The sequence below is a fragment of the Callospermophilus lateralis genome, chromosome 6 (genome assembly GCF_048772815.1).
Source record: "Callospermophilus lateralis isolate mCalLat2 chromosome 6, mCalLat2.hap1, whole genome shotgun sequence".
NCBI lineage: Eukaryota > Metazoa > Chordata > Mammalia > Rodentia > Sciuridae > Callospermophilus > Callospermophilus lateralis.
The window spans coordinates 100,197,314-100,222,882 of NC_135310.1; the positions used below are offsets into that span (position 1 = coordinate 100,197,314).

The 25,569-nt window shown below is 33.4% G+C and overlaps 1 protein-coding gene across 1 annotated transcript in view; it reads left to right on the top strand.

The window, feature by feature from the left end:
• Window positions 1-25,569, top strand: part of Bmp5 (bone morphogenetic protein 5) — a 110,385-nt gene that overhangs the window by 39,615 nt on the left and 45,201 nt on the right. The window contains exon 2 of the mRNA XM_076860068.2: window positions 13,661-13,853. Coding sequence (XP_076716183.2) covers window positions 13,661-13,853 — 193 coding nt within the window. The remainder of the gene's footprint in view (window positions 1-13,660; window positions 13,854-25,569) is intronic.

Genomic DNA, 25,569 nt, shown 5'->3' on the forward strand with positions numbered 1-25,569 from the left:
ATGGATTATTATGTTATTACTTATTATGGGTTATTATCATTAAAATCAAGTCAAACTTTCAACAATGAAAGCACGAGAAAAGAGCTTTCTAATAACTAGTAAAATTGGATAGGAGATTCAGGAAATTATTAAATTTGAATCCAAAATGAGATGGTTTGACATGGATCTCAAAAGACTTATTGTTCCTTCCAGGTGTGCATCTAATGAAAACTTAGAGGGTTTACAAATTCTGACTCCAAACCAGATACTGCTCATAGAGTCACAGCTGAATTTTGTTCTGAGTTTTGTGGTTGACCTTAAATCCCAACACAAAGGAAAGGCTCAGGAGTGTGAAACCAGATCAACCAAAATCTGAGACTGTTCATATGAAAAAACTGTGACCTGAGACCACTAAGGATCCCATAAGTCTAATTACAATGTGGTCTTATTCAATGGATTATTATAAATGTAGGAAGACTGTGTGATTTGTTTATTGATTCTGGCACTTATATCTTTATTAAATCTTCACATGTTCTGAAGTAGGTCTCCAGTCACAGAAAACATCTCTTAATGCAACATATTGATTCATATAACTCATATTTTAATAATGTATAACTAAAACTTGTTAAACAACTCATGTACAATATATTCAAGTTTCCAGCTGTAAACATAAAAACTGATCAAACGAGCTTTCACTTTGGAGGATGATATTAGAAAAACTTCAATCATATAAAAGCCATTGTAACATCCAAGCAAAAAATAAACAAACAACCTACCTCACAAAACAACCATATTTTTGATGCCATTAAAAGCCAATTTTTAAAATTTTTACCAGAATAATTAATATAAAATTATATTAAGAATTCAAACAATCAGAGTGCATCTGGTTAAAAACAGAAGACCCTATTTCTAGCTCTTAGAATCTGTTTCCTAGAGGTAACCATGAATACATGGTTCATCATGAAGAGAATTTCTTCTGACATTTTAACATGTGTATACAGAGACATTTAGGCACACATATGCATAACTTTGGGATTACCTTGAGTATATTACAGACGAGCTGTTTAAATTATCCTTACTCTTTCTGCCTATTTTGTTCGACTTAAATAGTTGCTGTACCAGGAATGAGAGAAAGATAGGCAACAAGACAGGATGAATGAAATCAAAGAAAGGAAGGTGGGTGGAAGTTGGAAAGAGGAAGCAAGAAAGACAAGGCAGGCAAAGACAGGAGGAGCCTAATACTGTGATGCTGAGGACAAAGACTATGCAAACCCAGAAATAGACACATTCACCCAACCCTACTCTCCTGCCTCTGGAAGTTCTGGAAATTGCAGTAGGTATGGGGTTTATGATGGATGTGTAGAAGCTTACATTTTTTGGTGTTTGAATGTTATACCAGTCCTGCATCCCTGTGTTGATTTATATAGACAAGATTCTCATTTGGGATAGTACAAACAACCATATTTTTAAGGAAACCAAACATTTTCAACATTTTAGAAGTTTAAAAATTATGAATATATTACCAGATATTTGGAGTAATTATGCATGCACACACACCCACACACAGAGAAGTAAAATTTTTTTATATGTAAAACTTTTGATTAGTTTTGTGAGAAACACCAGTGAGCATATAGGAATTAGATTATTTTTAAAAACAGAGTACACAGTGTCTTCTACAACATATCATTCATTCTGTAAATTATTTTAAATAGAACTCTATTACTTATCATAACTTAAAAGCAAAATTATTTCTGTTTTCATTTTTTCTCCTCCCAAGTGTAATATATTCACTAGGGAATCCTAGAGTTCATGACTAGCCTAAGCTAACATGTATTTTTAAAGTACCAACACACCTAGTATAAAACTGAAAATAAAAACATGACCTTAGGATTCTGTCTAAAATATTGTTATTTATTTGAATTTATTTCAAGCAAAGGAAAAATATAAATATATTTTTGGACTAATACTGATTTATAACATGGGCTGGGCAAATTTAAGAGATGTTTGAGAGGTTTTGCTTTTGAATTATTTGGAATTAGAAGGTCTGGATTTACTCTCCTTCCTGAGACAGCCAACAAACTAAACCAAACAAAACACCCCCCAAAGCTAGACATGTATTTCTACAGTCATTCATTATATGTGTATGTATGTACTGAACAGGTACTGTGTAACAGGGATTGAAGTAGAGACTGAGTACAGTAATGAGCTAAGCAGAAATACTTATATTTTAAAGCTGAAAATCTACTGTGGGAGAGAAAAACAAATAATCACATTTTGGAAACAAACACAGACCACCAGTGGCCCCTTGCCGTGCTCCCTTAAATAGAATGGACAAATCAGCTCTTACTATATGGAGTGTATATGCAATATATTCTTATTGTTTTATTTATCTTAGAAACCAAGTAGTTGTTTTTCATAAAATTTCTTTCTTTTCTTTTGGTTTCCCTTTAGTTATATATGACAGTAGAGTCCATTTTGATAAAATTATACATGATTGGACTGTATCTTATTCTAATCAGGGCCCCAGTCTGTGGATGTACATGGTGGTGGGATTCATTGTGGTCTAGTCATATATGTACATAGGAAAGTTATGTCAGATTCTTTCTATATAAACTTTATATGTCAATAAGTCTAATCATATTTCTCTGTAGTTTCTTTCAACATTCCAAACTTCACAGATACAACCCATTTGGCAAAAATAAATTTACATTTGTTTTTGTTTCAAAATGACAGATTGAATCACAAATTGAACTTGAGTGAACCCTATAAAAGTTATCAAACCAATTTAAACTTTAAAGCAGTTAATTTGAGAAAGACATTTATTTATTTGTTCAGCTACAATATCTCAGATCCTTTAAACTATGCAAACTCTGTCTTAAACCCACTTCCTTTATCCCCCATAGAGAAGTCCTGAACCAATTTAACATCAACTTTAAAAATTTTTCAATGATTGTTTTCATTGAGCATAATCATTTTTTTCTGAATAAAATGTTCTTAAAGTTCTACAAAATAAACATTGAATACACTAAAATTGTGCCATAAAAACTTTGTTAATAAAAACCCTAACTATTGATAAGCTTCATTTTGATGGCATATGTAAAATGACATCTAGATTATCTCTCAATTGTGACCAAAAGACGTGAAAATGGATTTCAGGGCAGGGAAAGAGCTATTAGAGGGTAATAGACATTTGATGTCTGTCTTTTCACAGTAGCACAATAGCTAATCCTGTGACTCCTGACCTTTTAGTGTCTTGTAACCAAGTATTGGCATTAATCTGCTGCTTATCTGTCACCCACCACATTTGATAGTCCCAGTCTGTTTTCAATTATCAGTCATTAGAGAAGGCACTGAGCAGTTTCAGAAGAAAACTCACAAAACCTTTGACCTCTTGTTGTCAGATAACCACAAATACTCACTGTAGAGAAACTATCATTTTATTGATTTCCAGATGTAAAGGAAAGTTCTTCTCTGAGCAAGGACTTACTGTAACCTCTATCACCTTGAAGTGGTTAAAAAAATGGACTGTTTTTTTTTACTGATGGAGCAGAAGAATTCACAAGGTCATTAAGTGAAATCTGGATAGATAAGAATGGTTGACCTCTAGCTGCCAGGCAATCTATAAAAGGAACAGGTTTTTCCACTAAAGAAAACATGAGAGCTAAATATTTACCAAAAGGTCATTATGGGAGAGTTGTGCCTTTGTGTTGACTCTTTACAGGTAAATGTGAAAAATTTTCAACTATTTGTCCACAGTGTGATTGAAATCTATTACTTACATTGTAAATGTATTCATTAATCTTTAAGGATCATTTTTTTTTATTATACAATATGAATTAATCAAATACCATCATCTGTATTTATTCTGAACTAGTTTTGACATATAATACTAATATTTAACCCACAAGAGATGAATATTTGTTTTTAATTCCAAATAATACTTTCCTTTATGAAATGCTCAGAATAAACCAATAGCAAAATAATTCTACATATCAGCACGTGTTTAAAAATAGCTAGTGAATTTAAGTCTCCTGTAGAAAGGAGTGTGTCAGAACTAGCAAATTTTTTTTTACTGATATTTCTGGTAAATACACAAACATAAAAATATGTGTTACTATAGGGTCTATATCTTGTAGATGAAAATATCTAAACAAGATATCAAATAAATTTAATTATTTTCTATCTATCCAGTTTTGTAATATATCTAGCCTATAGACTAAAAAAAAACCTCTACAATAACAAAATTTTTTTAAAATCGACTTTACCATTAATCTAACCTGTGTTACAGATAAACATAGGTTTTTATTTTTATTTTGTGCTGAGGATTGAATCCAGTACCCCACACATGCTAGGCAAGTGTTCTTCCACTGAGGTAACTGCCCAGCCCTTTTAAATTTTTATTTTTGAGACAGAGTATCACCAAGTTTCCCAGGCTCCTCGCATACTTGGAATTTCCCTGCCTCAGCCCCCCAAGTAGTTAGGATTATTGGCATGTGCTACTGTGCCTAGCAAGTTCTTTGGTTTTTATGTCAGTTAGCAATCCTACATAATTAAAGTTATATTGATCATTTACTATTTGGGTAGGAGGAGAAACAGAAAGATAAAGTGCAAAACAGAAAATATGGATACTTCTTGGAAGTATACTACTCACATAGTAAATAAAAAGTGACTGAATAATTACAATGCAAGTTGAAAGTGACAGAAGTAGCTATCATGACAGCAGTTTCTTTTTGAGAACTTGCTATTTTCTAGGTACTGTGGTATAATTCTCTCTCTGCCTCCCCCCCTTTGCTTCCTTCCTCCCTTTCTCTTTCTCCCTCTCCCTCTCCCCCTCTTCACCTCAATTTCTGTCTTTCCTCTCACCTCATATGAGAAATACCATTTAATCTTTACAACAACACTGTGAAGAAGGCTCTTTCATCATTTCCATCTTGAGCTCTTAAGTCTTTTCTTTTTGCATTTTCTTAACTATTAGAGGTCATCTCAGAACATGCATCTAATAATTATTTCAGGGTTGGGTAAATGTAGTAACAAAACTGCTTTTAGGAAAATCAAAGTGAGTGCATCAGAAATGCATAAGGAAGGTAGAATCTGACACCACAAAATGCCTGGACTTATTCCCTATGTCTTGTCGTTACTAGTGGGGATGGCACCTCAGTTAGCCTATTAAATGAGATCAATGTCACAGAACAACCTAATTGGACAAGAATTTTGCTACTATGAGGGAGGAATACAAAAATATCACTTCATAATCATATCAGACCAATGTTCTTAAAAACAAGAACATTTTTCAAATTTCAATAATGATCCCTCTCTTTCCTGAATAATATTACTGACTGCTGCTTCTTTACCAATTAAAGCTTTATCTTTCCTCCCTTATTCTCACATTTGATACCAAATGATAAAATTACCTCTTCTTCCTCAGAGCATACAGTCCTCAGCAAAACTCTGCCTCTTATAGCCCTCTACCACTCCCTTAAGATAATCCCAAATGAACCCTTTCTAACACCTTTGCACTGAGATTCCCTGTGGTAACAGTCCCATGACATGTGTTAGTCAAATTTCCATTGCAGTGACAAAGTACCTGATATAAACAACTTAGAAGGAGGAAAGATTTATTTTGTCTGATGGTTTCAGAAGTTTCAGTCTATTATCAGCTGGCTCCATTGCCTTGGGCCTGAAGTGAGGTAGAATTATGGTGGAAGGGCATGGTGGAGAAAAGGTCCTCAGCTCATGACAGCAGGGAACCAGAGAGAGCAGGAGAGGAGGAGGTCAGGGACAAGATATAGTCCCCATAGACACACCCCTAAGAGTTTAGTCCTTTCATCTTGGTTCCATCTCCTACAGTTTCTACCATCTTCCTATAGTGCCACTTGAATATGAATTCCTCAGTGGATCATCTATTGATGAGGTCAGAGTCTTCATGATCCATTCGCTCCCCCAAATGTCTACCTTGAATGTTGATGCATTTGGAAACAAAGTCTCCAACATATGAACCTTTGGTGGATACTTTACATTCAAACTATAACAACATATATTGAAACAAGTAAAGAAACACAGCTTTATTCACCTTAGGGATATTCCCAGTGCTCTATTTTCTTCAGGGCATTGACATAGGAGGAGAGAGTAGCTAAATACGAAAGAAGAGAAAGCAGAAAAATGGGTGTGGGAGACTGGGGTCAAGTAGAAATATTGATCTTGGGATGGGAGAGAAAAAACTTTTGTCTTGAGGCACAAACAGCAAACATTACTAGTTGAAACTATGGTATAAACAAAATCTTTAGGCTATTCTTAGCTTTGTAGTTAACTGTGATTTTGAAGAAATTATTGTGTTTTTTTTCCTTTGCATTTTGGGAGAAATAATGGGGATTGTATCTTGTTAGACCAAATGAAGGAGAAGAAAAGAACATTTGGAATATATTAATTTTATTATATCAATCATAGATTGATATAATTTCGTTTATGATCAGTTTAAATGTTGAATGTATTAATTTTTAAGCCAGTTCTTGATATGTTTAGCTATTATTATTATAGTATCCTAAATAATCACCAAGGAGGGCTCAGTGCTGGTTCAGGAAGGCAGGAATAATTATGGGCCATTTTCATTCCAATTCCAAAGATTTACTTAGTAAGACTTAATTCTTTGTGCTCTTAACTTGTTTATATTTTTTATTTTATTTTATTTTTATTGGTTGTTCAAAATTGTTTATATTTTTTAAAAGCAAAATAACATAAACATCTAGGCTCCATCTCCTATAGTTTCTACCATCTCCCTATAATTCCACTTGGATATGAGTTCCTCAGTAGATCAATCTATTGATGAGGTCAGAGTCTCATCAAATTTCAAAATATATGCATTTTATTTTATTTATTTAAAAAATTTTAATTTGTTTTAATTAGTTTTATATGACAGTAGAATGCATTTGTGCACTTTGGTATATCATATATAGATGGGATATAATTTCTCATTTTTCTGAGTGTACATGTTGCTAAATCATATCGTTAATGCAGTCACATATATACATACAGTAATAATGTCTGTTTCATTCTACTATCTTTCCTATGCCCACATCCCATCCCCTTTCCTCCCATCATTTCCCTCTACCTAATTAATCTAAGGTAACACTATTCTTCCCTAGTGTCCCCTGCCTTATTGTAAAATAGCATCCACATATTAGAGAAAACATTTGGCCTTTGGTTTTGTGAGATTGGCAAACTGGCTTTGGATGATATTATTATTATTATTATTATTATTATATATCAGAGTATTTAAATTATTTAAGTATGTCATCTTTTGTTTTGATATTTTCCTTTATAAAATTGAATTAATGGAGCATGTGTGAGTAAAAATATTTCAACTACTGAAAATTTGAATACCAATTGAAATTGTTCTTTGAAACCAAACTTTCAGGGGTCACTTTGTTTTTGTTCAGGTCACACATTACTGTTGTTAAAAGGCTCTCAGGACTTCTGGAATCTGCAGTTTACCACACTCTCTGGAATGGTTATCCATTCGTACAAAACATGTACATATGCATTCACTGACCAATAAATAGGTCTTTATAGGGCCAACTTTATGTTTCTCCGTGGACTAGTCAGTGAAAGATATCTTGCAAAATGATACATTTTGGTAGTCACATGATAGCTTTACCTTTTTTTTTGTTTTGTTTTGTTTTTCCTTTTTCTTTTAAAATGAGACACAGATAAGTAATAATTCTATGAGTAATCTCTTAATGATTTTTTGCACTCAGCAGCAACCAACAATCTGTATTCTTTCAACAGCTGGCTAGGCTCCTGGGAGAATGCTATCTTTGCCTGCAGCTACTGATCCTATGTTACAGCTCTTGTGTGGGAGATTAAGACTGATTGCCCATGAATGCATCTTCTTAAAGCTGCACATAAATCACTAAGTAGATAAAATTGTAATCTTCTTTTAATTAATTCTAGTCTTCAGATACTGTAGACAGGAAACTATTTAGCACGGGACATTTCTATTTAATTTCTATTAGTTACAAAGTCATTCAGAGAGGTATCTGTTTGGAGAAAAACAGTCCTTAAATTCTGTTATATCTCAATAATAAAAGGTTTCAGTGTGTGTCTTAGAAGTTTAATCTTTGTAGGACTTTGGCAATTTAGAGCATTTATGATGTAGTTTGGTGCTTACAGAAAGACAATCCTGTTTCCTTTTACTATCAGCCCATTAATCATGGAATGTGAATTTTTTTTTTTTTTCTGGTACTACTGGGGATTGAACCAAGGAACTTCTGCATGCTAGACAAATGCTCTACCATCAAACCAGACTTTTTTTTTAAAAAAAAATATTTTGATACAGATTCTTTTTAAGTTGCCTGGGCTGGCTTTGAACTTGCCATCCTCCTATCTCAGCCTACTGAGTAGCTGGGAATACAGACATAAGGCACCATGCCTGGCTGAATTGGAATCTTTTGATTCAAAATTTTACTCCTTGCTTTCTTTAATATTCTGCCTTTTTAACATCAAAGCATAGAAATAAGTTATTTCTCCTTTTCTGCCAGAGTAATTCAGTTTTCGGTTGCTCTAGATAGCTGTGGTTTCACAGAGATAGAAGTTTGGGGTATGCATAAAATCTTAGAAGAAAAAGGAAGTGTATTTACCACCATGATGATGATGATGATGACGATGATGACGATGATAATTTGGGTGGTAAAATGTTTAAATTTTGCTGATCTTTTGATGGATTGTTTTCTATGAGTTTGTAATAACACAGCTCAATATATGTGTATATACATACATATTTACATATATAAACATGTATATACAAATATATAAGAAAGTAGTGTTTGCAACCATCAGTTGCTGAAATGTGGGATTATCTAGACCTCATATAAGAAAATAAACTGTACCATTTTAAGCTATATATATGATATGAAAATTTAGAGAGGTACACATTCTTTTATATACAGGGATGATGGTTGAATTGATTGATACAGTGTGTGTTTTAAATCTAGCTATACTTGTTCCTAAAATATATTTCTTGTTCACATGAGAGAAATAATATCAATGGTCTGGATAAAGGAATAGTTTCTGCTAAAGAAGTAGTAGATCTCAGTAAGTCTCCACACTATGTCCATCCCCTTGGGTAAGTCTGGATCTGAATGAGTTAGCCCTCCTGCTTTTGTTGGTTGGTTGTTTTTGTTTTATTTGTTTTTGATCAGTTAGTAAAAGCCTTTTCTAGCACCAAGAAGGACTCAGGCTTTTATGGAGCCTCAGAATAGATAACATTTACTTGTCAAGATAAAGTTGGAAGGCAGTGTGTTGAAGAAGAATGAACAGAGTCCATAAAGAGTGATAATCCCTATTGTAGAAATATCTTAGGGGCCAGCATTATTTGGAGAGAGGAGAACAAAATCACTTAAAAAATATCTACTTTCCCAAAAAACAATCAGATTAATAAAACAATCGACAAAACTATAGCCAGAAAAACACTTAGAATTATATTGATGAGGGGAATTGAAAATCTTGATGCTGGGATGAAATCTTTAATCTTTCAATTATGAATTTTGGGCTCTTAGGCAAGTCATAAATCTGATGAACATAAGTAGGGCTGTGAGAGTTAAATGAGACATGTGTCATACAAACAATACTTAAAGAAGTTACTATGCCTACTATGGGGGAATTCATCAAGATCACACTGGAAAGAGAGGGCTGGTGTTTGGACCATTTATTCATTCATTTAACTCACTACTGTCCACCTCCTTTTCTGGATCAGGTATTGTATTTGTTAGGTGCTAATTACACATTGGTGAACCCCTTGTTCTCTAGCCTCCTTTTTACTTCCTTGTGTACTTCTGAATGACACTGTTTAAATATACTAACAGTGAACTTGTCTTTAAGTGCAGAAGAGTAGGCTGTCACTACTTAGGTGGTATGGGCATTAACAAGGATTTATAATGAGCTTTAGGAGACAGACATCTGTTATTGCCTAGCTGTCACCACCCAATTTCTTATTTTTAAGTCAAGGATATTAATATTTGCCACCTCCCTAGCATTACTATTTGAGGTAACTGAGATTACCCTGTTGAATATTTGTGGGCATCATTAGGAGTGCAAGGCTATATAAATACAAGTCTTATTCCATTACTCACTCCAACATGTCCCATGGAATTTATTGTTGCAATTATGATTCAAAGCAATAGGATCTAGGAATCTGAATCACTAGACAAATCTGCAATGCCACTTTATTCTGTGTGGTATATTTAATACAACATTTTATTAAACTCTTTGAAAATTTGTCCCCTTAAGGGTTTAGGTTAAATAGCCTGGATTAGAAAACTGAAATTTTATAATAACAGCTGAAATTCTAGCTTTCCACTTTATTACACTCACATCTCACATGGGATCCAGAACAGTAGATGACTTTAAATAACATGAATTCAATACTCATCTGCATTATGCAGGTGCACACTTTAGATGAGATCCTGAGAAATTAATGTCCCAGCTCTTATTTCTAGGACTGTTAGTTTTTTGGTTTAAATTTCAAATATAGAATTTATCATTAATGAGAAAATTGGATAATTGTTATTATCACTTAGAATTTTGAATACTGTCTTTCTCAATGCAGAAAATACAATAATGCTTGGTTGGTGCATATATCATGGTATATGAAACTCTGTAAGTGGGTTCAGGGGCAGAGCAACTAGGCAAACACATGAACATTTCTACAAGAAAGTGATAGAGATTTAAATAAACTAGGATAGACAGAAACTGTAAATCACTTTGTATATCTTAACTTTCAGTTCATCTTTCAAATGAGATTAGAGCCAAATTTGATTTTTTAGAATTTTTTTGAATATTAGACTTGGAAAGTCATGGCTTTAAATCTGTATTTTTAAAAAATGGGACAAAGTAACATACAAATAGAAACAGCACATCCTGGCATTTAAGAGTCATAGGCCAAATTCTCAGGTTCAAATCTGTCTGTGAGGCATTTATTCCCTAATATTCCTTAGTTTTTGTTTTATTTTCAAAATGAGCATAATAATTGGACCTATCTTGAAGGCTGTTATGCAGTACAATATTAATAGTAATAAAATGATAAAATGCTTTGAATAATATCTGGAACATAACTGCTACTTAACTACTGTGACATAATGTCATCTGCTTAACTTTAGGATCACAAAATAAGAAGGGAGTGAGTTAAATTTAGTTCTGTGAAGACAAAATTTGTGGCTAGTTTTAATATTAATACATGCACATTGATATATTAGATATCCAATTAGTAGGTATTTTTTACACTTAAAATTTCCCTTTCCTGTGTCTTAGGCAGGAAAATGGAGAAAAGGAAGATGAAGTGCTCATAAAAGTCTGCACTATTGCTAGCAGAAATTTAGAAAGAAAAAAATGTAAATTATGGAAACAAAAAAATTTAAAATAACCTAAAACAAACAAAGAAATTAAAGAGAGAAAGAAAGGGAGAGAGAATTTCATCAAAACAGGGGAGAGATCAGTAGAGTAGATGAAGGGGATTGAAGAGTAAGGAAAAAATGGACAATAGGAAAAGGGAGAAACAGGGGAATGAATCTGACAGAACTTTCAGATATGCATGCAAGAATGTGGCAAGGTGGGTCCCAGCATCATGTATACATACAGGACGCTAATTTAAAAAAGAAAGGAAGGAAGTAAACCATAAATGGATTGAAGAGGGCTCTGTGGAGCCAAGGGAGGAAAGCAGGTTGGAGGGAGTGATGGGAACTGAATCAGACAGAGCAGGTTGTGTTTAATACTTTTGTGATAATGTCAGAGTATGTCCTGGTGCTGTATGTAACTAGAATGAATAAATTTTTAAAATGGAGTTTTCATCCTTATTTAGGGAAAAATTGATTAATGATCCCTCTGGAAATGGACCTCTCTAGGAATAAGATAATAATATTATTTTCAGCACCTCTGCTGAGCACCGCAGGACAGACATGCCTCCAGATGTGACTGACTTCTGTGTGTAGCTTAGGTATCTGAGGTGCAGGTGGAAATGAGCTTCTGTTGTCCTGACCACATCCTACTTTTCTAGAGAAAATAAACCAGAGGCTTTGTGGAGAATAAAGGCAAGGACTTTGTGAGCTTCCTTTAGTCACTGAGCAATCCCTCGAACACAGTTTCCTGGATGTTCCCAGAATGTCACGATCTTCTCTATCCCTTAGCTAATTCTTCCTCTTAAACTCCCAAGTCTCATGTATTTATGACCATGTTGATATAATTTCAGTTGATCTTCTAAAGATATCTTTATCTTAATCAAATTTTTTGAAGCTTTGAATCCATTAGTACCATTTGTACCACAATTTTAGCTATAAAATACATCTTTGGAAAAAAATTTTAATTGCTATAGGCTATAATTATACAATACCTTGAATGGACTTTTTGTAACACTGCCCTATAGTATCTGAGATACCTGAGATTTTTAGAAATCTACCAATACTGTGAAGCTTAGCTCCATCAAATGGTAGTCTATTTCATGAATGAATCCTTTGTATGGGTAGCTCATTAAGAAATTTTCTGGTGTGCACTAAATGTATACTATATCAGGCAATACACTCTCTAACCAAATGACTCAATAAACCTAAGACTTCTTGCCCTAAATCCTTTATTATTTCTTTAAATTCTCAAGAAAAATATTTATTTGACATTATTTGGTAGGAAGGTTGCTAAATTCTAGTTTCCCCTCTTAATTCTGAGGAAGAAGAGACAGAAGTCTTTGGAAGACTTTATGCTGCACCAGGATAAAGAATTTATAAAATTTGTCAGAAGAAGAAGGAGGAGGAGGAGGAGGAAGGGGCATGGGGAGGAGGTAGGAGAGGGAGGAGGAAAGAAGGAGAAGGGAGGAAGGAGAAAGAATAAGAAGAAGATTCCATTTGCTGAAGGAGAGAAACTTCTGGGGGAAACATTCTAGAAATAATCTTTCTCCTGGCTATAAAGTTATAGCTGGGCAGGAATAAAGAGCTGGGCTTGTGCACAGAGGATGGCTCTAGATGACAAAGATGTCCTACAAGAAAGGACTTTCAATGTTTTCATCATAAGAAAATATCTGAGGAAATATGTTTAACTTGGTATAAACCAATTACATAATGTATACATGTATAAAACATCACATGGTACCTCATTAATATCTATAGTTTTTTGTATCAGTTGAAAATAAATTAAATTTAAATGAAAATATAGTATTTCTGTAAAGAATAATCTGTTGTATTTACTTGATCTTTAAAATGCCACCAATACAGTTCTTTGTGCCTCCAGTTCCTTAGCTCTCCTTCCCATTTTCCCCACTGTGCTAAATTCAACACTGACTTACCTGGAATTCTGGAGGTTTCTATGACATCCTCCTAATTCCTGAATGAAACCTTCTGTGTTCTGGTACTTGAAACATACTGGTAATCACTTTACCACCTTCGTTTTCAAAAACGTTTTGGACAGCCTTTCCTTTAGGATTCTGGAATTTGTATAAAACCACAGAGGTTACATTGCTTTTGAACTAAAGGCTATTGGTTTGTGGAATTTCCTTTAACTGGAAACACATACGAGTCTGTGGTTTTAGTGTTTTCTCAGTTTTATACTATCCTGCTTGTTTGTTTTCATTTTCAAAGGTAGAGAATTTCCATATTTTATAAAGGGCTAATTTTTTCTCTGTTTTCTTTCTTTCTTTTTTTTGGTTCAGTTGAAAGAGACAAGGATTTTTCTCACCAACGAAGGCATTACAAAGAATTTCGGTTCGATCTTACTCAAATTCCTCATGGAGAAGCAGTGACAGCAGCTGAATTCAGAATATACAAGGATAAGAGCAACATTCGATTTGAAAATGAAACAATTAAGATCAGTATATATCAGATCATCAAGGAATACACAAATAGGTAATAACTTTATATCTAAATTGTTTTTTCTGCAAACAAATGTTAAATCCTTGTTAAAAGTTGTTGATAACCTATGTGATCTGTCAAACCTTGTTTTCTTTGGAGGTAATGACACTTAGAACTAGGTATAGAAATATTGAAAAGTAAGAGTAATTGATCTAAAACTTTCCTTTCTATTCTTGACACCAATCCATGTACTAAATGGATTCCCCCTGGGCTTTCCAGATCTTTTCATGCTGTAAATTTGTCCTTCACCTAGGAAACTGCCATTTTATTCTGCACATATGAAATTTTTAAATAGGATGATTTAAATCATTTGGTGTTCCGTAAGTCAGGGGAGAGCTGCTTTACTTTTCTCTGATACAAGTGTAAATCGTATGTGCCTTCTCATGTGTATTTTGAGGTAAAATGATTCTTTAGCAACAGGTCCTAACAGTTAACCTTTATGTATTCTGTCTAAAGATGCTTAATTAAGAACTGTACTAAACGAAGTATATGAAAACTTCACTGACAATTACTACAAATGAACCCTCAAACATAAGAGCTGAAAAGGGATGTTAGAGTTGTTCTCTGACCTTTAACCTGATACAGAAATCACTTGAATAGCACCTTTTACAAATAATGTTATTTTTGTTGCATATGTATGTTACCTATACAAATGTGTGTGTTGCATACACACCAATTGAAACTCCAATTGAAATCCTATATCTGTCTTCTAGTAGTGTCTATGCGTCAGATCTAGATCTTTCTTTCAGTGAAATATTGTGTCTTTCTTTGATGAGACAAATATGTTAAATAGTTTTCCTGTCCCCTCTAAAGCACACTTCTGACTTGCTATTTCTAATTCCTGATGTTTAGATTTTTTTCTTGGTTTTCCAGTGTGCCAGTTTCCCAGCAAGTCTTCCATTGGAATATTAGTTCCCCATAATATTCAAAGAAGATAAAAAGCTTCTAAGGTCACAATACATTTGAAAAGCCTACCTGTAAACCATTTTTTTAGAAGACTCATAATGCAAATCAGAACATTAAGGTCTTAGAAAGGCTTTGTGGTAATGATAAATACCTATAAATTTTATTTGACTGCAAACTTTGGCATGTAGTGTACTCCTGGTGTGTGGTGCTGGGTATTGAACCCAGGGGCACTCTACCACTGAGACACATCCCCAGCTATTTTTATTTTTCATTTTGAGACAGGGTCTTGCTGTGTTGCCAAGACTGGCCTCAAAATTGCCATCCTCCTGACATAGCTTCCTGAGTCATTAGGAATACAGGCATGTGCCACTACACCTGACTGGTGTATAGTACTTATTAATATCCTGTGGAACACTGGATAAGCAGAACATATTTTAATATTTACTAATTTATATGCATCATATCATTATTTTTACAGCAGTAATTTTAAGGCATATAGGCCTGTATTCCTATCTCAACTTTATCACTAACTAGCTATTTGTCTGTGGGTAAGTAATGTTCTTTTATTTTTTTTTAAATCTCAGTTCAGTGGTTGTATTTATAAAATGAGGACACTAATACTGTTTTCTAGTAGATAGAGCCCGGCTTTCATAGTGAATATTGTAATACATTCTTTATATTAAATAATTATAGTGTTTTTTGAAATAAAGTGGAATGAATTGAAAGCAATACTCAAAATATTACTTAATAATAGTATTTCCATAATTAACAAATTATTTTATTTCTAATTCTATTTCTTGGATTCTACATCTGGACTGTACACTCCTTAAAGAATGGTTAATGATGTTGGGTATGATGGTGGATACCTGTAATCCCAGCTACTCAGGAAGCTGGGCCAGGAGTATTGCAACTTTTAGCAAGATTAAAAAAAAATTCAAAAGCAGTGGGGATATAGTAGTAGAGCACCCCTGGGTTCAACCCCAAGTACCAAAATCAAAAAGAAGAAGAAGATGAGAAAATATCTTAAATTACTTTTACCTATCTCTAGCACTACTGATTTGCTTGGTTTGAATTAATATTATGAAATAATTATAACTCATTGTTGAGATATTTCTTTTATCAACATATTCTAAAATGTTTGAATTATGTTTATTTTTAGTCAGTCACATATTTTTATACATTTAAATTATAGATAGTTATTATTATTGAAAGTACTTTTCACAGGAGCCATTGGTATACCACATTTCTATCCTCTGGAATATATATTTTGATTGAATCTAAATACAGTATTTTTCATTGACCACAGTTAAAAGATCTAACATTGTTTTATGTCCTGTTGTGGTGTGGGAGGTGGACCTTTAAGGGGTAGGACTTTAAGTGAGGTCCTTAGATCCTTGGCTCATACCCTTAAAAGGGATTGTAGAATCTTGTTGCCTTGTTTTTCAACACCTGCTTCCTGGCTGATGAAGTAAGTCGGCTCTGCCAAAACTCCTACTGTGATGTGGTACCTTATCAGAGGTCCAAAGCTATGGTGCTGATCAGTCATGGATTAGAAGTTCCAAAATTGTGAGCTGAAACAAACGTTTTAAGTTAATTATCTCAGGTATTTTATTATAGTAACAAAATTAACTAATACAGGTCTGTGTAAGCACAGGTCTGTGTTCTATGTGTTCAGGATATTGTTTTGAATATCATCTTCTTAAAGCTCTCTTTGAACTTTATTTCACCTATTTTGTAAGAATATGATTCATATAATTTAATACAGGATAAAATGATAAAAACAAATAAAGAATAGAAGAGTCTAGTGCTAATAAGTTTTGGATTTATTTCTGAATGAGCTAGAGATGATTTTATTAGTAATACATTTTGAATATTTATGGTTATTGATGTCTAGTTTATTGAATGTGCTAGTTTGGGAAATTGTAATACTCTTAAAAATGGAACATTTTCTATCTTGAACCTCATTATTTTCTAATTACACTTGGTTTTTAAAATATTACTCTCAAAGTTTCTGAAATTACATTTGTAGTTTCTTTTAGTATTATATAGTTTGTCTAAATCTTCACTTATTTTGATATATGTTTAAATTGCTCTTGGGTACAGTATTTTAATAATTTTTTCCTGTGTCTTTTGAGTTGATTTATAAAATCTAAAGTACATGTATGTATTTGCTTGGAATTCTCTTGCATTGCCATTCTGTATTCTGGCCTGGCAAAGGTTCCTAACCAATTTCCTGAATAGTATTTTTAAAAATTCACTTCAAACAATTCAATATTAATTCAATTCTAGAAAATTTAATATTTTCAACATCTAATGTTAAATATTGTTGCTTTTCATATTCTAGAGTTATATTGTATCTATTGTCCCTCATAGTATTTGCTTTTGCCAATGTATTTGAAATTTTCTTTTACCAGTTATCTTTTTCAAACTCTAAAGCTTTCAGACACATTCATGTATATCCTATATTTGAATTTTATATATCATTGATTAGGTTAGAGACTCTCTGGCAAAATACCTCCATTGTCTTTGAAATAGGCATTTGCCTATTACCAGGAGTTTTTTATTCTTCATAGTAAGAAAATATAATCCTATGCCTGTATATACAGGATTCACTTTTTGCACTCCCCTTTTTCTTCTATAGAAAAATGTTCAAGGGATAGAATATTTCAGGGTTCTTTTTTTGCAAATTTTCAAGATCACAATTTATATGTAAAACCCAAACCTAGAAAATGACTAGAAGAAAACTTAGGGTAAATGCTTTAGGATGTTGGTCTAGGCAAAAAGTTTTTGAATATAACTTCAAAGCCCAGGAAATAAAAGCAAAAATCAACACACGAGATTACATCAAACTAAAAAGTTACTGTAGCACAATGGAAATAATCAACAAAGAGGCAAATTATAGAATGGTAGAAGGTATTCTCCAAATATACCTCTGACAAGGAGTTAATGTAAAGAACATATGAGAAAACAAATAAGTCAAAAACAAGAAGAAAAAAAACAATCTGAATGAAAAATTAGAAAGTGCAAAAGTTCTGAATATATCCTCTCAGAAGAAGACATCCAAATGGCCAAGATATCTATGGAAAAAAAAAGAGCAAAAATGCTTAATATCATGGAGATACAAATCAAAACTACAACCAGATGTCACCTTACACTACTTAGAATTAGTTAGAATGGCTTTTATCAAGTAGACACAGATAACAAATGCTGGTGGGGATGTGAAGAAAGGGGAACTCTTATACATGGTTCATGGGAATTAAATTATAGCCTCTTTGGAAAACTGGGGAGGTTACTCAAAAAATTAAAACTAGACCTATCATATGGTCTAGCATTCCCTGTGTTGGGTATATGTACTAAGGCTATGAAATCATTATGTTGAAAAGACATCTGCACTCATCATATATTTATTGCAACACTATTTACAAGAGTCAAGAAATGGAACCAACCTAAGTATGGCAAATAAAATATACACCCACTTACTGGGATACTTATCCAGCAATTTAAAGAAAGAATAAAATCCTGTCATTTGCAACAGACCTGGAGATCATAATAATAATTGAAATGAGCCAGGCAAAGAAAGATAAATGTCATGTGATTTCACTTATATGAAAAAATTTTAAAAGCTGAGCTCATAGGTGCCAAGAGTAGAATAGTGGTTTCTAGAGACTGGGGAGGGTAGGAGTGAGAGGATATGGGGAGAGATTGGTTAATTAATGCAAAAATACAGCTAGTGAAGATGCATAATTTCTGGTATAGTATTATATAGAAGGATGATTATAATTAATGATATTGTGTTGTGTAAATCAAAATAGCTTGAAGAGAGAAGTTTGAATGTTGCCACTGTAAAGAAATGATAAACATTTAAGATAGAAAACTAAATATCCTGAGTTGATCATTAAACAATGTGTACATATACTTAAATATCACACTGTAATGTATAAATATACAATTATTATCTGTCAATTTAAAAAATCAAAAATAAAAATTTAAGTATGAAAATAATCTAAAATAATATAGCAATATGAGCAAGGATTTGGGGATTCATATATGGGAGAATGCTGTACCTCTTGGAGTCTCAGTTACAAATCTGAAAATAATAAAAACAAAAGGGTAAGTATTATAGTATAAGAAAAAGTATTTCAGATGTTTGGAAAGGACAAATGTTTAACCCAATGCAAAGACTATAGTTGATATGTAATAAATAAACAGCCAATATATTTCAGGTGACATAATTGGGGCATCTATTTTGGTTTGGAGAATTGAAAGTTAAAGAAAGGAAAAGTCGGTTGTTACTATAATAGCAATAGATACTGTTTGCTAACACCTATGTTTATGCAAAATAAGGGAAGTTTTTTATGCTGGGTGCCTTTATTCAATAAATAATTATTTTTATTACTTGATCTTTGATGCATTCAAAGAAAAACAATGTGTGAAATCAACACCTCCCATTTAATAGAAATTCTGTTAAAGCTCTCTGTGAACAGGGAAGCTGAAAATTCAAGTGTTAGATAAATGATCAAATTTTTGTTTAAAACATCCCCCACTTTTTTTGGCACCAGGGATTGAATTTAGGGCACTTTACATTCAGCCACATCCCCATCCCCAGACTTTTTTCATATTTTATTTAGAGATAAAATCTCACTGAGTTGCTTAGGGCCTCACTAAGTTGATGATCTGCCTTTGAACTTGGGAACCTCCCACCACGGCTCCCCAGCTGTGGGGATTACAGGCATGTGCCACTGTGCCTGTCCTTTAAAACATACTTGAAGTGATATGAAGATGGGCTGGGCTGAGGTGGGGATTTCTTCATAAGTTGATCTAATAGAAATATCAGACACATATACAAGTGTAGACAAAGACTCATGTAAACTGTCACTGTATTATTATTTGTAATCATAAATTTAAAACATTTCAAAGTTAAATGAAAAGAGAAAAACAGAACTTATGTTTTACTCTATTTCCTAGAAAGATAATAGCAAAAAATAATTTTGTTGTTAAAAATATTTAACAACACTGGAAAGTGCTTAGGCTATAACATCAGTTGTCCAAAAGGAGTAACGTAATTATGAACAGTACTATGCTAATTTAAAATAAAGTTTTGTTTAAACAAATTGGAAAGAAGAATCAAATATTCATTGCAGGCTTGTGAAGAATTTAAAATTTTAATTCTTTAATCTTTTCTGTATTTTCTAAAGTTTTATGATGAAGATTATTTTGATAACTTAAAATGAGCATAATTATAGTTGAGTGAGAGAGAGTGAAAAGATAATGAACAATTTTTGCTACTTTTATGTTTTTACAATACATACAAAAAGCAGAATTCTCAGCTTCTCCCTGGTAGACAGCAGCAAACACTCAAGCACTAGGATTTAAAAATAAGTTGCTCTTATTTTTTTCTTAAGTTATAGAAGACATTTTACCCCCAGAAAAAAAAAATGAAGATAAAGGACTAATTTTTTCTTTCATTTATTTGATAATAAAAATTTCCTGCTAATTTGAAAATTTGACTTTAAATCTCTGAAAGGAAGTATAGGGTCAAAATGCTTACAAATCATATGATCACAGTTAAAATAGAAAGTCTTTAAATATGAAAAAGTGATTTTAAGATCCAGTTAAAAAGTTTATTGATGATAAAGGAAACACACACACACACACACATTTCCTTTTGTTATTTTTAAAGCAAAAGTCACATCTCAAAAATTCTATCATTATCCAAGTGTGGTGGTGTGTGCTTGTAATCCCAGTGGCCTGGGAGACTGAGGCAGGAGGATCTTGAGTTCAAAGCCAGCCTTGGCAATATATCGAGGCACTTACCAATTCCATGAGACCTGTTTTTAAGTAAAATATAACAAAAGGGCTAGGGATGTGGCTCAGTGGTTAGGCGCCATTTTGAATAAAACTCAAAAACATTTGAAAGGTCAGTGCAGTTTGTGCTCTGTGCATTTAACACATATATAGTTCCACATATATAATTCTTACTTTCCCTAAGGAATTTCCTAGATGTGTCTGGGTAGGGATCCTTGCAGTAATCTAGACTGATGCTTTATGGATGTTTCATATTCAAAACATCGTTCAATGTATTAACCATATAGTCTATGAATACTTTTGACAATGCTATGTAATCAAATTTAAAAACTGGCAGATTCATTATGTCATGTCTTGCCCCACTTACTTACTTTAGTAAGCCTCACAACTCATAAAATTATACATAGTATTCCTACCATCTATCACCCCCCAATTTATGCCTACATGTATTTAAATGTGTGTAAGAGTATTCTGATATTTATCCAAATCTCTATTTTTCTTGGTAAAAAGTTAACACACTTTGTATCATTTCACTTATTTAATCTTTCATATAAGGCTGACAGCCCCAAATTATTTATAGAAGGCATTGCTCTTCAGTCACACCTCATATATGTGGCATTATTGGGAAATGAGGTTTCCACATGATTGAATTTTCCAGATAATTCTGCTGAGTTTGGCATGCTTTTGTTAAGTGTCTACCATGTGGCAAGCATAGAGGACATAAGGCGGGGTAAATAAGACCTCAAAAGCTTATAGCCTGAGGGCTAGGGGCTGTGGTGGGCCCGCCTCACACAGACTTTAATAACTATAATACAGGGTGCTAAGCACTATGATGTAAGTATGCACTAAGTGTTGTGGAAATACAAATGAAGGAAAAATTAATTCTTTATGTGGGAGGGTGGGGACCTTAGGGGAAGCCTCTGAGTGGTTTTACCTTTCAGTTGAGCCTTTTGAGATTGGCTATAGACAAACAGAGAGACAGAGAAAGAGACAGAGAAGAGAGATGTCATAGAGGAAATGTTCATAAATATTAAAATGCTTTAATGAATAATTAATTAAATAATATTGTACAAATAAAATTATCCATGCCAGTATTACCACTAATAAGAATGGTAGTAGCACTTAATGCATTTAAGAGATATTCACTATGTGTCTGGCTCTATATTTAGTGCTTTACTTGAATCAGATTTTTCTCAAAAAAAATATATACATCTATATAAAAATCAAAGAAAATGTGCTATATGTAAGTCAACATTTTCCTAATGCTTTGCTCTGAATATACATTTCTGTACTCCATTGCAAAAATATTTAAGCTAGCCTGTTCGATGTCATTAGCCACCTTCACTACTTGGATATATTTAGTTAAGCTGTCATCATTTCCAGTTCACAGTCAGCTTCATTTTTACATCATCTCCTTCCTCCTGATTATTTAAGATTTGGGATTCTTCTGTGGGCATTCTTTGGAATATACACTGACATTTTCTTTTCTTTTTTTCTAAATACCTTTATTGTATTTATTTATGTTTATGTGGTGCTGAGGATCAAACCCAGGGCCTCACAAGTGCTAGGCGAGTGCTCTACTGCTGAGCCACAACCCTAGCCCTACACTGACATTATCTCTCTCTTTTTCTTTTTTAACTGACATTTTCTACTCAGGGATATTTCCTGGGCTCTTGAGAGCAGTATACCACAGCAGAGAACTCAGATGTTAAATGATGTTGTCTCTAAAGCATATAAGAACAATATGCAAACATAGCTTGCATGCCTCTTTGTGCAGAAATTATCTTCTATCTCAGTGTTTCTCAACTGGGGCATCTTGGTCCCCAAGGAAACATTTAGCTATGTCTGGAGGTATTTTTGATTGTTACAATTAGTGAGGTTGGGGTTGGAGCTGTATGCATGCTGCTGGCATACGTGTGAGTGTACTGAGATAAGTTATGTGGGTAAGGACGTTAGTAAAACCTTCTGCAAGGGACAGGGTACTGTTCTCCACAACACATATCACTAAGGTTGAGAAATTTCTGCTCTATTAGAATATTTAAGTCTTAAACCTAAATAAAATGTATCTTTTAATTATTCTTTGACATTTGTCATTTTGGGTAATAAGATGAATAATAAAAGAGTTCTTAGGAACTCGTTCTAGGTACATTGCTCACTCATTGGGTATATGTGGCTGGCTTACTGGTTGTAGTTTACCTTTTTTACTTGTTAAATAAAGGACCTACTATTTGTATTCTGGTAGCAACATTTAGATTTTTCTCTGCAGGGGAAAAATATGGGATGATGTAATTCAGGAAACCAGCTAAATATTAAAAATATCTTGATTGAATTTTCTTAGTCTGAATTCAACTTCCTTTTCATTTATGCTATAATATTCTTTCAATCCCAGGTAACATTATTATTTTACCTATTTTAATCTAGATCTTTTAAATATACAATGAAATTAGATATTCTGAAAAACTGATATTTGGTGAGATTCACAGAATTTTAAAAGTTGCCATTCAAAAATATTAATCATTGAGTAAATACAAATTCTATTACTTTTAAGCCAAAACTGCCTGTGAAATAAACTTTTAACATAAACTCTGGAGAACATAATTTTTTAATTTATAGTCTCTTGCTAACATTCTCAGTACAAGAACTGTAGATTGGGTTCCTAAATGTTATAATGGCATTTACATCAAATACCTAGAAAAAGATAGATGTTTTCTCCTTTGGTGGCCATCATTTCACTTTTACTAGACTCCATAAGCTATTCAAAGAAAACAGGAAATGGAAGGAGGTGAAATAGTTACAAAAATAGAAACGCTGGGAAAAGTGATGTCATTGTGGACTGTAAGCTTTGTGCTTTGTGGAAATGAAATAGTATAGCATATTTTCCTCTAAAATATATCTGTGTAGCCTCCAGCAATTTCCCAAAGCTTTTCTTGGCTTGGTTTAATGCTTCATGATTAGATAGGGGAGTAGCGATACTCTTGGTTAGCTATGCCTTTTCTTTCTCCTTATTCATACACACACACACACACACACACACACACACACACACACACACACACCCCTAATGAAGGATGATTATTTTAGATTTTGACTTTTTGTCCATGCACTTTTCTTGTGTTAAAATGGTGAGAGATGTTCTATTTTCTGAATATGAATTTAAATGCATCCTATAAACATCTCATATATCTGTTAATGAAAAATCTCTCAACTTGATTCTGTTTGCACTTACTTCCTCAGATTTGGACTATTTCTCCTTTCCATATTTTTAACCAAGTTCACTGTGTATCTCTAACTCTCTCTCTCCTCTGATATAAGAATACTAGTTATATTGATTTAGGGCATTATCTTTTGAGTTCAAATGCAAAACTTTTTATAAATAAATAATATTTTAACAAGAAGGAGAGAGTAAAATAACATACACTGAATGGATCCTTTATTGGACTCCCATTTATCTTTCACTACAATCATTTTTTCAAGTGTACTATATCACAGACTCATGACAAATATTCTTGCTCTATTTTAAATATGATTAACAAACATCTTAACTTGATTACCTTTACAAAGATACTGTTTCCAAGTTAGATCACATTCACAGGTGCCAGAGTTAGGACTTCAAGATACTTTTTTGAAAGACACAATTCAACTTATAATGGAGAGTAAGTCAGTTAGTATTTGGTAAGAGGAATGGAACAATTTTGAGTGACAGGAAATAAGGGATTTGTTGTAGGGATTTTACTTTCTGCCATCATGGGACCTGGATAAACAATTCATGTAAGGTTGTGGCTTTGACATCTGGTTGTGGGACGAATGTTGGTAATATAAATAAGGAAAAGGGAAGGAAAATTGATAAAAGAGAACAAGAACTAGAACTTGCCAGGATAAACTGGAAATCCCTGGACAAATTGAAACCCTTGTCTGACTCATGCTTCTCGAGCCTTCAGCTTCCATGATGTGAGTAACCTGCAGGGGAAGCTGATGTGCTTCATCATGAGTTGCACATAACTTTTGCCCAGCATGTACAGAAGCTGAAGGAGGTGATCTTGCAAGGGGAATTACAGGCTAGGTTTTCAGAAAGCAGGTTGAGTCAATACTCAGTGGGAGCTGGAAGAGCTACAGCCTGTTCCCCAGCAACAAGGTGAGCCAGCAGAGCAGTGACAATGCATGTGAGCAGTGTGTAAGCCTGGCACTTTACTCATTGTCTAGTTATAAACTCAGCTGCTTCTTTCCTTCCACTATCCAACTCATGTGCAGATTTTTCTCATGGCTAACTTTTAACAAAGAACCAAAGAGGGAAGGGAATTTGGGGATACATACTTCCAGTTTAATTAATAGGGAAATATACAAAGGTGCAGCAGCCCGATCAATACCTTTTATAACCATTCATAACTTCCAAAAGTATAACAACAAAATAATTCTTCAGCCTTTTATTTCATCATTGGATGTTGTTTACTCCTTATCTGGCTAAACTGTATTCCCCGTTTGATATGCTGTAACTTAAGTCCTGAAATATGAGGTGAGGTACTATAAAAACTACTTTTATTATATACTAAGTGGATGAGGAATGGAAGAGGAAAAAGATTACTGGTTAATATATGCATACATATGTTAATATCAAAATAAGGAAGAAATACCATAATAATATACTCCTCATTTTTACAACTGGTCATATAGTTGGAATTGGTATGTGTAAATTCCTTCTTCCACTATCCAATTCATATCCTCTTTGTTTTAGCAAGAACTATAGCTGGTTATTTTTCTTTACCTAGTGAGATAAATCAAACACTGATTCTTTATTTTATTACATTAGCACAGCTGGGGATTGAACCAGAGCCTCATGCATGCAAGGCAAGTGCTCTATTACTGAGCTACATCCCCAGCATTTATTTACTTAATTTTATTTTGTGACAGGTCTCACTAAGTTGCCCAGGCAAGCCTTCAGCTTGAGATACTCTTGTGTCAGCCTCCTGAGTAGAGGAATTATAGGCATGTTTGGCGTTGCCCA